Source organism: Rutidosis leptorrhynchoides, chromosome 6 (assembly GCF_046630445.1).
Source record: "Rutidosis leptorrhynchoides isolate AG116_Rl617_1_P2 chromosome 6, CSIRO_AGI_Rlap_v1, whole genome shotgun sequence".
Lineage (NCBI taxonomy): Eukaryota > Viridiplantae > Streptophyta > Magnoliopsida > Asterales > Asteraceae > Rutidosis > Rutidosis leptorrhynchoides.
The window spans coordinates 88,111,408-88,125,544 of NC_092338.1; the positions used below are offsets into that span (position 1 = coordinate 88,111,408).

Here is a 14,137-nt window from a genome sequence, read left to right on the forward strand (position 1 = left end):
TTTCATGGTGTGAACCTCAATTAAAGTATCTTGATCCTCGCACAAAAGAATGCGAGATAGAAGTTCAAAAGATAATGCATATACAGGAACTTGCAAATCAATTGCCTGATGCATTCACAGATACAAAAAGGGTGACTAAATCATATATACCAGCAGTTAATACTCCAGCTCGAGTTGAGATTCCAAATCGGAAAACTGATAATGTAGTCACTCAAGAATCTATGCCACGTCTGAAACGTGGGAGACCAGTTGGTTCCAAAGATAAAAATCCTCGAAAAAGAAAATCAGCTGATAATAAGGTAAAAGAAAGTGTTCAAGAAGAACCACAAATCAGTACTCCTACTGCAGAGGAGATTGATGATGTCAATACAGAAATTGCAATCAATTATGCACATTCAAAAATATTATGGAACCGAAATGAAATGAAAAATCTTGATGAGAAATTTTCATTTAATGTTGCATATGACATCATGAATAATGATGATGATCCAGAACCAACATCTATGGTTGAATGTCAAAATAGACATGATTGGGCTCAATGGAAAGAAGCAATACGAGCTGAATTAGAATCACTCAATAAAAGAAAAGTTTTCGGATCCATCATTCTCACTCCTAAAGATGTGAAACCTGTAGGATACAGATGGATTTTTGTCCGAAAAAGAAATGAGAAAAATGAAGTTACAAGGTATAAAGCTAGACTTGTAGCTCAAGGTTTTTCTCAAAGACCGGGAATTGATTATGAAGAAACTTATTCCCCTGTTATGGATGCAATTACTTTTAGATACTTAATCAGCCTGGCAGTTTCTAAAAATTTAGAAATGCATCTCATGGATGTTGTGACTGCTTATCTATATGGATCACTTGATAGTGATATATATATGAAGATACCTGGAGGATTTAAGGTACCAGAAGCATCAAATGCAAAACCCAAAGAAATGTATTCGATTAAATTACAAAGATCTTTATATGGGTTAAAACAATCGGGACGTATGTGGTATAACCGATTAAGTGATTACTTGATAAGCAAAGGGTATACAAATAACCTTACTTGTCCTTGTGTTTTCATTAAGAAAACAACATCCGGATATGTGATCATAGCTGTTTATGTTGATGATCTTAACATCATAGGTACAAATAAAGAGATCCATGAAGCCATTCAACTTCTAAAGAAAGAATTTGAAATGAAAGATCTCGGAAAAACCAAGTATTGCCTTGGTTTACAAATTGAGCATATGCCTAATGGTTTACTTGTACATCAAACAACATATACTGAAAAGATTCTGAAACGTTTCAATATGGACAAGGCAAAACCATTAAGTACTCCTATGGTTGTTAGATCACTCAATGTTGAAACTGATCCATTTCGTCCATGTGAAGATCATGAAGATATTCTTGGACCAGAAGTACCATATCTTAGTGCAATTGGAGCTCTTATGTATCTTACAAATTGTACAAGACCTGACATTTCTTTTGCAGTTAATTTGTTGGCAAGGTTCAGCTCTGCTCCTACCAAAAGACACTGGAATGGGATCAAACACATATTTCGATACCTTCGAGGAACTACTGATTTAGGATTATTTTATTCTAACGAATCAAAACAAGATTTGGTTGGTTATGCTGATGCAGGTTATTTATCTGATCCACATAAAGCTAAATCTCAAACTGGATATGTATTCTTAAATGGAGGTACTGCAATATCATGGCGTTCTCAAAAACAAACACTTGTTGCTACATCATCAAATCATGCCGAAGTGATTGCATTACATGAAGCTACTCGAGAATGTTTTTGGTTGAGATCAATGACACAAATCATTACTGATTCTTGTGGACTAGAACGCGATAAAAGTCCAACAATTATCTATGAAGATAATGCAGCTTGCATAGCACAGATGAAAGAAGGGTATATCAAAAGTGATCGAACCAAACACATACCTCCTAGATTCTTCTCATACACTCAAAATCTCATTAAGGACAACGAGATTGAAATGAGATATGTTCAATCCAGCAAAAACTCTGCTGGTCTTTTCACGAAAGCACTTCCAACTGCTATTTTCAGAACACACGTTCATAACATTGGTATGAGACATGTTCAAAAGATGTAACAACTGAAGTGATGTCTACTTGAGGGGGAGTCAACTCCATGCTGCACTCTTTTTCCCTTAGCTAAAGTTTTTTTTTCCCATTGGGTTTTCTTTAGCAAGGTTTTTAACGAGACAGTAACTTACAGTTGATCTTCAACAAACAAAATTGCTATCCAAAGGGGAGTGTTATAATATATAAATATATATATAAATGGATAGTCAATTATTGATACACAAAAATAATATTATTGTATTACCTAAACTTGTGATATTTTTGCTATAAATAGCCATGAATGCAAGCATTAAACTTGCACTGTTTTCTCACACTTACAAAGTGTTTTTTCTTTCTCTCCATTATCATCTTTGTTCTTACACTTCATTATTAGCATTCTTAATCAAGAATCAAACCACTAAAGGTAGTTATAAGCTTACTTAATTATAATACTGTGCAAATAATTACTTAAAAAAAGGGCCACATGTAAATAAATATTTAACAATGTTCTTCTCAAAGACAAATTCACATATTATTGGATTATAATTTAAACTCTCACCTACTTTTCAAGGTAAAGGTTCTTTGTATAATATATTATATTCTTTTACGTTCAAACTTTGAAAATAGATATGCTATTGAATTGATGCAATCAATCAATTATCAATTAATCAATTAATAATAATACAAAATAAAATTATAATTATGTTATTAAGTTTTATTTTCATTTGTCTCTTAATGAAAAGATGTGTATGATTCTGTCTTCTAAAAAACAGAACAATTTTCAGATCAAGTGCTAAAGAAACAGTAACTTTATTTACTGATATTAAGTGAAAAGTAAACATATCAGTATTTGACACGTATAAACAAACATGGTTGTGGGAAACATCAACGTTAGAAATTTTCGGAGTTGATTAGAAACTTGCCTCGGGATTTAAGCTTGATCAGAACAGAGAAAGTGAAAGACTAATCCTTCATTTATGTTATCATAATTTAAGGCATTTGATGCGACAAATCAATCCAGAACCATCTAAATGTTCGGATTTAAGGCTCACCAATCAACAGGTGCAATACTCATTCATGAGAAAAGGCTTAGCTACATTCATGCAGGTTAAAATTGATCAATTATCAGTATAACATACATGTTGCTCTGTGTTTGTCAACTTAAACCATGCCCGAAAGATCATTTATTGTATAAATAGAAGGCACACACAAAATTACATGCATCAAAGATATATAGGAAGGGGAAGCTATGTACCAATGCACTAACTGATAAAGTTTTGACAAGAGAACACCATATAGATCAAGTAGTTGTAGTTACATATGGCGACGAGATTCTGAATCCACAATAGCGTTTATCTTTTTCAGGAGCTCGGGTTTGTTGGCACCAACAAGCTTATCGAATTGCTCTCCGTTTCTTAGGAAGAAGAACGTTGGAGTAGCTTTTATATCCCATTGTGTACTAAAGTCCTGCATCATTAGGTGGTGGGTAATATAATGTACTGCTAATAATTCATGGGGTACAACTAGGTGGAATTGTGGAAATGGGGTTACGTTTTATGTTTAATGAGTTAAACCGGTTTGACAAAAAAAAAAAAAAACCTTCGCCAGTGTCTGTGTTATGACTCTTATGAGTCGAGTCATGAGATGAAATTCATAATTTCGAGTAACGAGTAGACAACTATACGCATTGTATCTCCCCTTTTGCCGATTTGTTTTCAGGTGTTGAAGACTAACTATACAATTTTGAAACTGAAATTTATGTTAAATGTATAAAGAATAAAGGAGGAAGGTAACTTACAGTTAATTCATCAACATCAACGGATAGAAACATAAGAGAAGGGTGTTTCTCGGATAGCTCAATGTAGTACGGTGCAATCATTCTACAAGGTCCACACCAGGATGCACTGAAGTTGGCAATCACCTGTAACAAACAAACATATAGCAGGCAGTATTTTAACATAAATATTTATATTTATATTTACTCCCTCAACTCATTAGAAATTGCAACTTCTGCTTTTGGTATCACATGAAAACTTCATAAGTTCGTTTTTTAGCAAAATGTTGAAAAGTAAAAACCATCCATCTCCTCATTGTTATCGATAGTACTAATACTAATGATTTTGGTCCACAAACTACAATAATTACAGTGTGTTACAAATCAATCCAACCCAATTCACCCCGTAAAAAATTAGCTTTCCACCTCGATAATCAGGAAAGAAATATAAAATATACTCTATAGTATAAAAAACGTAACCAATCACTTACTATTTTGTGTTCCCTTTTTGCTTCTGACAGTTTTTGATCCCAAGCATCCTTGGTAGTGACGAGAGTCACATTACCGCCAGCGAACTCAGCATTATGGTCCGAGTCATCTCCGTCGTTCTGGCTCTGAAAAAAGTATTTACATCAAACTCCATGGTCCATTTATTCTTAAGATATTTTAAGCTTAGTCTAAAAGTCTATTAAAAAAAATTAAATTGGATCGCTTGCATCTGGTTATTATGTTGATCATTATCTAAACTAACTTATTGGAAGTGTGCAAGTGTATTAGAATACTCAGGAAGTGTGCTAATCGGGTGAAAATTCAAAACAAAACCGAACACATCTGTTATGAGAATTGGAACAATATCAACATATATGCCCTATCCATACACTATGTATAATATGTATAAATAGTAAATCATTTAATCCAACCCACCCATGTGACCTAACAGATGTAAGGAAGTAAGAGTGTCAAGTCTATATTTAGTTTAATTATAAATAAAAATAGGAAGTTAATTCTGGGAAGAATGTATCCAGATAAAATTCATTTTTACATCAAGGATGCCATTCAAACTTGTAGTGTTTTTTTGGATGCATGCAAACAGATTTTGGATGCATCCAGAAAATTGTTCTCAGTGGAACTGAGATGCAGACATCAGATTCTAACTGAGATGCAGACATCAGATTCTAACTGACAGATACAGGACAACTCGTACGACCTCTATTATGCTATTAGTGATATATCATATCAATTTAGACCGTAAAATGAGAGTATTAACTGCAAAAACAGTGTCTTAAAAAGGTTGACCTTCGGCTGACAGCAAATTGTGTCTGTTGTTGAAATAGTGAATTGGCACCCTCAACGTACTCGAATAGGTAAAACACTACTGCTATGAGCTGTGACAATATGTTAACGAACTTGAATACAAACTTAGACGTTACGTACAATTTTTAGATGTGGAAAACAAAGGATTTAGTGGGTGGAAAAAGCAAAGAGAGGTCTAGGAACGGGTGAGGTTTTCCTCAGTTCAGAGAGACATGCACCCATTGGCAACTTCTACTCCTAATTTTAAGCATTTCCTATTTTTTGACTTTAGCCACGTCTATTACTCACCTAGTTATAATGTTTAGCTTCCCTCTATTTCGATTTTACAACTTTCTCACGTATTTTAAGTATTTATCAAGAAATCCTACCTATGTATATCTAATCATAAAGAGCATAATGTTCATGTAGACTTGTATCGTCTAGTGAAAAGTAGCTTTGATATTTGCATTCTAAGGGAATTCTATAGATAAGGTGGATTAATTAAAGTGGCATGCTTATTTTCATCACCGAAAATTGCAAGACTCAAGATTGTGAACAGTTGACCTGTCTATGAATGTAGGTCGTTATGTTGCTATAGGTATTATCATATATAATTTGTTCATCTTTGAATTCTATCAAATTTGAAAGATTTCAGTAAATTCATGTGCTTATCTGCCACATGATGTACCTTCAGTATCCCATCACTAACACGATAATGTTTTGTAGATATAAGATATCTCCTAAATCATATAAGTTTGTAAGTAGCTATAAATCCAATCTATAGACTATAGTGTACACATCTAATAAGGTGATCATATCCTTACTTCTGTACTGATCCACTTAACGGACAACAATTGCAATATAGTTCAGTTACTGATATATCATAACATACTACACAAGTGATAATAACAAATACAACAACAACAACAACAACAATACCCAATTCCACTAAAGTGGAGTATGGGGAGGTTAGATGTAGACAGTCCTTTCCTCTACCCTAAAGTAGAAGGGAAGTCATTCCTACACCCACGCAGTGGCGGAAGCAGGAAATTTTTTCACCGGAGGCGAAATTCTTTTTTAAAGCGTAGCAATTTTTTTGAGCAAAATATGGATATTTTTGAGCAAAATTTGGACGTTTTTGAGCAAAATTTGGAGGTTTTGGGGCAAAATATGGAGGCTTTTAGGGCAAATTATGGAGAGTTATGGGCAAAATAAAAAATCCACCGGGGGCAAAATCGAAAAATCCAAAAATTTTACACTAAAAATTGCAAATCCACTGGGGGCGGCTGCCCCCCTCCACCCCTTAATATTACCGCCCCTGCACCCACGGATACCTATCGGTCCCCAGGTAGAGGAAGTCGTCCCTCCCTATTCTGTAGAGCAGAGAGGCTGCTTCCTAGGGACCTCCGACCAGAAAGAACCATGAAATCCGATATGTGAAGTAAAAAAAACAAGTAAAGTTGATAAAATAGAAACTTCACCATGAATAATGTATACTCCAATACGATATGTATAGGTAAATAAAACATATAACAATATAATGTAATATAACATATAAGTAAAATATGTGAGTATCAAATATGCAAGTATAACAAGTCATGTAAGTACAATAAGTATACGTAAACATGTTGGTAAGAAGCATGTAGGTATAATATGCAGTATAAAATAGATGGTATACTATGTAGGCATAGACAAATAAGTATACTATGTTAGCATAAAAACATGTGATATGTAAGTACGTATAATTTAATTGCTATATAATGTAATACAAACATGTAACCATATAGTGCAATAAAGCATGTGAATATGCTACAATAAGTATAGATATATTATATATACGTAAAGTCCCACGAAAAAAAAAATACATAATAAAGACATATATGAAGTGCACACAAGCAAGTAGGCAAGAAATATAATATAAATATATAAAATAAATAATATGTAGAACCTAGTCATCTATTCTAATTCTACTCCTCCACAAATTCCTATCAGAAGTCATGTCCTCGGTCAATAAGAGCTCCTTCATGTCAAGCCTCACTCTATCCTCCAACCTACGTCTGGGTCTACCCCTTCTCCTTACGCCCCCAACAACGAGGGTCTCGACTCTCCTAACCGGGGCTAAAAGTGGGCGCCTCATAACATGCCCGAACCATCTAAGTCGTCCTTCCCTCAACTTGTTGGTTATGTTCCCAACTTCCAAGTTCTCCCTAAAAACTCCATTTGGTATCATATCTAGCATGGTCTTGCCACACGTCCACCTAAGCATCCTCATTTCTGCCACCTCCATCCTCCTCTCTTGGGCTTTCGTCATTGGCCAACACTCTGAGCCGTACAACATGGCCGGTCTGATTGCCACCTTGAAAAATTTCCCTTTCAATTTAAGAGGTACCTTCTTGTCGCACAACACCCCTTTCGCTGCCCTCCACTTCAACCATCCTACTCGTATACGATGCGTCACGTCCTCATCTATGATCTATCCTTCCCGATTTGTGAAGCATCGAGCCTAAATATCTAAAGGACTCTTGTGGAGGTAAAATCTGATCCCCAATTCTGATAATAACAAATGTAACATATTTTTTTTTATTAAAAAAAAAAAAAAAAAAAAAAAAAAAAAAAAAAAAAACCTTAAGGTGGGTGTGCAAATTTCTATAGAATTTAATACAGTAGTACTTAATTATTAGAAAGCTGCCTTACAACCATAAAACATAGAGGTTAAATATGAAACTACCAAAAGTACCACACAATACTCAAAACCAATAAATGTTTCACAACTTCTCTCTTACTCAACATTTTCTGCCATTAAAATTCATAACCATACAAATTATTTGCCTTTTGCCATGACAGTTTCAATTTTGTACTTTGTGAAAAAGTCCTTAGAGTTGACCGCAATACAGTCAAGTTTCACAAATCACTTTCCGTACCTTACAGAACATATAATCTAAGGTACTAATACCAACTACTCACAAATTCCGAAAATCGGTCTTCATTGACTACCTTTCTACCACCAGATTAAACAGATAGGATCCTTGTTAAAAGGTGTAACATTCATTATAATAGCTAATCACAAATTCCATAAATCAGTATGCAGGATCAAGAAAATGATGCTACAAGTCCCATTATATATGTATACTTATGAACAAACCTTAACCTTTTATATGTCAACCGAAAGTAATACATTCAGGTTCACCTTATAACATAACAAATGGGATAATTCACTACCAACAACATCCATATAATCTATAGTGCTCTATAACTTGTGGATTTGTTATAGGAACAAAACAAAGGCATATAATTCATGGCACACAAATTCAAGAAAAGCTAGCAGTAATAATATTTCAGTCACGAATCTACGATGTGCGCACATGCTAAACACTACCATTAGTTGTCAAGTTGGCTAGAACTCACCGAAGAGAAGCAAATTCCCATTATGACGTTTGAAACTTCGGTTACTGTAGCTGTACTCTGATCAAATGATTAAACATGATACGTTAAAATGTGTATAATGTATTAAATTGAACCGTATGATTTATATAAACATAAACATATGCAAGATAGCAAAATATAATGCTAAACGTAGTCGATTTAAAGAGCAGAAAAATCATATATATCGACTGTAACTCAGGATCAAATTGAGAAGTGAGCACATACCAAAATTACATATTGCGATCTAATAAAACTAGTAGATAGATATTTAGGATTCTGAAACTAAAATTGGAGGGAAAAAAACACATGATATATGAATATAATAAAGATCTTAATCATATAAAACCCTAAATAGAACATGAAGTGGAACTGGTAATACATACACGATTGATAGAAATTGAATACCTGAGAATTGAGGTTAGTTGATTGTTATAATAAACCCTAACAGAACAGAACAGAACAGAACAGAACAGAACAGAACAGAAAGGGTAATGAAGAAACAGTAAAGAAGACTTGAAATTTGGTAGGAGGAGAAAGAGGGTGGAACTAGTACTTGTTTTAAATAACAGCTGCCAAACGGAAAATATATGACATAAAAGTCATGACATAACCCGTATAGTGGGGTCTTCGGAAATGCGGATATCCCGATTACTTTGCCACAGTAAAAATATTATGGTAATAATATTATTTGATAAAAATATATTAAAATTATATATTGAGTTGATACATTATAAAATTACAATTCCTTATTTTGATGTATCTATTATGTACTCACTCCATTCCCATTTAATTATCATTAGATAGAAAACGCACAGTTTTAAAAAATCATACTAACTTGACTCTCTACTAATAATATATTTTCCTCTCAATTATAATCTTTTTGATTGATTGTAATATTAAATACACAATTAAAATTGGACTTCTCAAAATAGTATACTTGACATTAAAATAGAGATGGAGGAAGTAATAGATATTCTGTCAGTTCGAATAAAAATGTCATCCAACCAAAAATTGTTCAATTTAAAATGTGTTAAAATATTTATTTTATTCTTCTTTTTGAATTGAATTTGAATTGATTAACTTCTTTAACTAAGGTAGAGAGTTTCCAACTTTTGATGATACTGCTAACATAATGTGATTTGAGAAGGTTTGTGGGGGGTTTTTTTCAATCTTCGATAGTACTGTCAACATCATCGGGAATTGGGTTTCCTCCCAACGCGTGTGTAGATGACAAATGAAAGCATTCGATGTCAATATCGTCGTTCAAAAAAGATATATATATTATAATATATATATAGTAATTAATAATTAATATATGTATAAAAATGAAAAATATTAAATTTAATACTGAGTCTAAGAAATAAATAAAAATGTTAATACCTGAAATTTTTTTAGCTTATATAAATAAAACATGGTATGTTTTATGTGAGCACGTATCAATAGACTCATAAAATAATTAAATTTAAACAAAAAAAAAATGATACAATTGTATAAAAAGTCAAACTAATAGCAATCATGGTCCTATTCTTTATTAATAAAATTATTGTCCATATAAAAGGACGGTAGTGTTACTGTCCTATAATTACACTTTTGTAATTAAGCATAACATTTTGCTAGAAAGTTACTTTACACTTCAGTTGTGACATAATCAACTCCAACGAATATATGAATCAGGAATTTTCTTTCCTTTTTTTTTTTTTTTTTTTTTTTGAAAAGCAACAATTTTATTAGATTACTAGCAAAATTACATCTCGAAAGTTATATGCTAACCAACAAGTCGCTAAGCTAACATATACAAAATTACACGAATAATTACAATACTAGAGATTGAGGATTATGTAGCCAAGAGTGCCAATCGATTTGCTTTGTCTTGCATCTTTTGGCGATTCACTCGAATGATTTAATTTGTATCTCACATAGTGCAACCGGAGAAGTCCAACTTTTTTTTGTTAAAGACCGTTTGGTTTCGATTCCATCATATGAGGTAGCAACAAATCCAAAGTACCGTTTGTCAAATCTTGTAACCCGAATCCGACATTGTAACATTTGAACAACCTTGAAGAATCTCGCACAAACTAGCCGAAGAGAACACATTTAACCCCCCCACCATTTGAAGACTTTTTCCCAAACCTCGAACGCATGTTTACAAAAGAAAGGCGTGGTCAACCGATTCCACCACTCGTCACAAAGTGGGCAACGAACGGAGTGGAGATCAATCCCACGTTTATCAAGCTCAATTAAAGTTGGAATGCGTTTTTTTCTCGATCTCCATATGAAAATTTCTACCTTTTTTGGAACCAAATTTTTTTTGGTTCTTTAAATAAAAGGGGCAGATTCAAACAAGTTTGTTTCAAAAATATTGGTAGAAAATAAGTTTATTTGTACAAATAGGACTAGAACTTCAATTTTGTTTGGAGTTAGTGAAAGTTCGATTTTATCAGTAAAAACACACGCAGTTATGTACGATTGTTCACATTGTATTATTATTTAGAAATTTCTAAATATAACTCTTAGAGCTATCCTTACGATTTTAAGACATGCATTTGAATGTTTGTATAATTCTAATAAGTAATAAAAACCCTAATAACATGCAAATAACCAATTTAACTAACTTCCTTGTCAGGTGCGAATTTAGAGGGAGGGGGGGGGGGGGGGGCAGGGGGCGCCCGCCCCCAGTCGATTTCGAAATTTTAGTGTAAAAATTTAGATTTTTTTCATTTTGCCCCAAAACCTACATATTTTGCCTCAAAACCTTCAAATTTTGCCCACAATTCTCTAAATTTTGCCCCAAAACCTTCAAATTTTGCCCACAAACCTTCAAATTTTATCCAAAAACCTCAAAATTTTGCCTAAAAACCTCCAATTTTTGTCCCAAAACTCCGTATTTTGCCCAAAAAAGTTGCTACGGTTTTAAAAAAAAATTTCGCCCCCGGTGAAGAAAAATCCTGCTTCCGTCACTGTTCCTTGTACAAATTCATACGCACAATTTTTTTAAGATAGCTCCTACGACTATCATTACAAAACTCCTTTTATTTTATGTTGGAAATAAATAATAAATACTAATAAATAAACATATTTGATGGAATAATAATTAAAAATGTAACATAAACAAACTAAAATTTTCTATAGAAAAAATCAACTTGATCATTAACTTTTATTTGAAAGATGGAAGAACTTTTATAAATGTGACAATGTAATAATTAAGTTGACTTTGATACATTTAGTAAAAAAAAATATTCTGTATATTTATCACACCTTATTTTGAATATCACAATTCACAAACAATAATATAAGAAACTTTTAACGATCATTATTAATGGTGCATGCGTGATGGATGTGATACTGGATTTTTGTGGAGTATAATGCTCATGTGAAAAATGTGAATAAAGTGATGAAGTTTATAATAGTGATGGAGTATAATGAATAGTGAGTCCCACCCTTTTTAGTTTATTTTTTTTAATTATTTAATTAAATTATAAATATATTTATCTAAATTATGATTGGTTAAATACCCTTCATGCCTAAAAAGCATCACACCAACATTTTTTTTGTGGAGCGATCAATGGCTTGAGAGTAAAAATACACGAATCACATACCGTTAAGACTGGTTGTAATGCAGCGTGGTCGCTTCAAAAACACCACCATCACACCACCATTGGCCACTGTGGAGCGTGATGGGTGGCAAAAACTGACGGCGCGATGAGCCCATCACCGGAGCGTGATCTGGGCATGTTGCTTTCTAATTGGCTGCAAATTCAACTACCCGTTGAATGTTTGAAACTATTCGTTGCTGTATTTTTATTTTTTTTATATTTTAATTAATTTTATAAATAATAAATCTTTTATATCTCTATAAATAAAATACATTTCATTACATTTCTTCACAAAAACACTCTCATTTCTATCACTCTCATTCTTTCCATTTTTCACAATACACCTCAACTTTCCACTTAAAAATGAGTCAAACACGTATTGTGTTAGAAGTTAAATTCGACAGTGAATTTGACCGCGAAGTGAAGACGTACTCCAGTGGTTAACAAAAGGAGTATTGTTTGGAGGTGCACAATTTGGTGTTAACGAATGTACTTGCATTTTTAAAGGAATACATACCTATTCAACACAAACATGTATGGTTTTTCAAAGACTCAAACCTTCAGGCCAAAGTTCTTGAAGATGATGAAAACTTAAATGCTCTGGTTGGTCGAGCAGTGACACGCAATGAAAAATTTGTGGTGTATATCGAATTCAGAGATGAAAGCGAGTATGTTGTGGATGCTGATGATGAAGAGTATGTACCTTCCGGGTCACAATACGACACTGATGGCAAATTTTATTCCGATGATTTCTAATAACGTACGTTGTTGTTTTAATTGTTTAGTTTAATTCCGTAGTGTAATTAAACAAATTTAACCGCTTTATGTTATTAAAAGAATGTAATCGTTCAGTTCAATTAAAATTATTATATTCTGTTAATAATAATAATAATAATAATAATAATAATAATAATAATAATAATAATAATAATAATAATAATAATAATAATAATAATAATAATAATAATAATAATAATAATAATAATAATAATTAATAATAATAATAATAATAAACTAAAAAAATAAATTAATAAGTTATAGAAAAATGAAAAAGAAAATAAAAATATGGGACCAATTACCCCATCACACAACCATCACGTCGTACCACCACAAACTCCATCACGCTATCACGCTATCACCTTTGCCAAATCAGCACTATACCCCATAAAAACACACCCATCACACCCCTATCACCCATCATCGTTAAGAATGGTCAATATTGGTCTAAACATAAGCATGTAAAAACAAATGATGAATAACGATTTCTACGACTTTTTAAGCACAAACATGTAAAAACTAAAAAGTAAATAATGAACATGCAAATCTTGAATATCACGTCACAATATAAGAAATTTTTTAAGCACAAACAAAAAAATGTCCATTATTTATGATCTTTGCCAACTTGGTTATATTACCCGCGGATTTGGCTAAAGAAGATGGTTCTTTGACTTCGGTTCAATCAATGGACGCTTTGTGTCTATTATGGATACTATGGTGGCCGAGTCCGAGAATGGTGAAGCCATTCCTTTCCTCTTCTAATGTGGTTGATTCAAAAACGTACAAAAGGAGGAACTCAAGAAGAAGACGCCGAATTCAAAGGGCCAAGATGGAGAAATTTGGGGTTTTGAGCAAGGATGCTTAGTGAGACCCGGAGAAAGATGGTTGCTAATCGCTCATCTTTTGTTTGATTGGTCGCCCTCTTTTTCCTTCTTTATTGAGTCATTGGTTGTTTGTTGGTGTAATTTCATTATGTTAGTTTAGATAATTAGGTTTGGTAGTTCTTTGTAGTTCTCGCTTTGAGTTTCAATTTTTATTGAAGTCTCTTGTTTAAGGGATCCCCTTGTTTAATAGATGTTACTGTTTCTTGTGCCAAAAAAAAGTATACTTGGTATCGTCATGGACCTGGAGGAACATATCTACTTTCCTTCTCAAACATTATAGATGGCGAAATGCAAGGGTTGGATGATAATGTCACTGAAAT

General features: G+C 33.0%; 1 protein-coding gene across 1 annotated transcript; it reads right to left on the bottom strand.

Annotated features, from left to right (window-relative positions):
• Positions 1-3,163: 3,163 nt before the first annotated feature.
• LOC139852546 (thioredoxin H-type-like) lies at positions 3,164-9,028 on the bottom strand. The gene is made up of 5 exons (XM_071841846.1): positions 8,969-9,028; positions 8,546-8,602; positions 4,339-4,461; positions 3,872-3,994; positions 3,164-3,540 (listed from the first exon to the last, which is right to left on the bottom strand). The coding sequence occupies exons 2-5, from the start codon at positions 8,564-8,566 to the stop codon at positions 3,388-3,390; spliced, it is 420 nt and encodes a 139-aa protein (XP_071697947.1). The 5' UTR covers positions 8,567-8,602; positions 8,969-9,028; the 3' UTR covers positions 3,164-3,387.
• Between the last annotated feature and the right edge of the window lie 5,109 nt (positions 9,029-14,137).

What these genes read in the sequence shown, in the direction of transcription:
- LOC139852546 (XM_071841846.1), bottom strand. Translation starts at nt 8,566, where the DNA reads ATGGGAATTTGCTTCTCTTCG. An exon ending in TGGGAATTTGCTTCTCTTCG is followed by an intron (nt 4,462 to 8,545) that starts GTGAGTTCTAGC and finishes TACTTTTTTCAG; the next exon opens with AGCCAGAACGACGGAGATGA. An exon ending in CAAAAAGGGAACACAAAATA is followed by an intron (nt 3,995 to 4,338) that starts GTAAGTGATTGG and finishes TGTTTGTTACAG; the next exon opens with GTGATTGCCAACTTCAGTGC.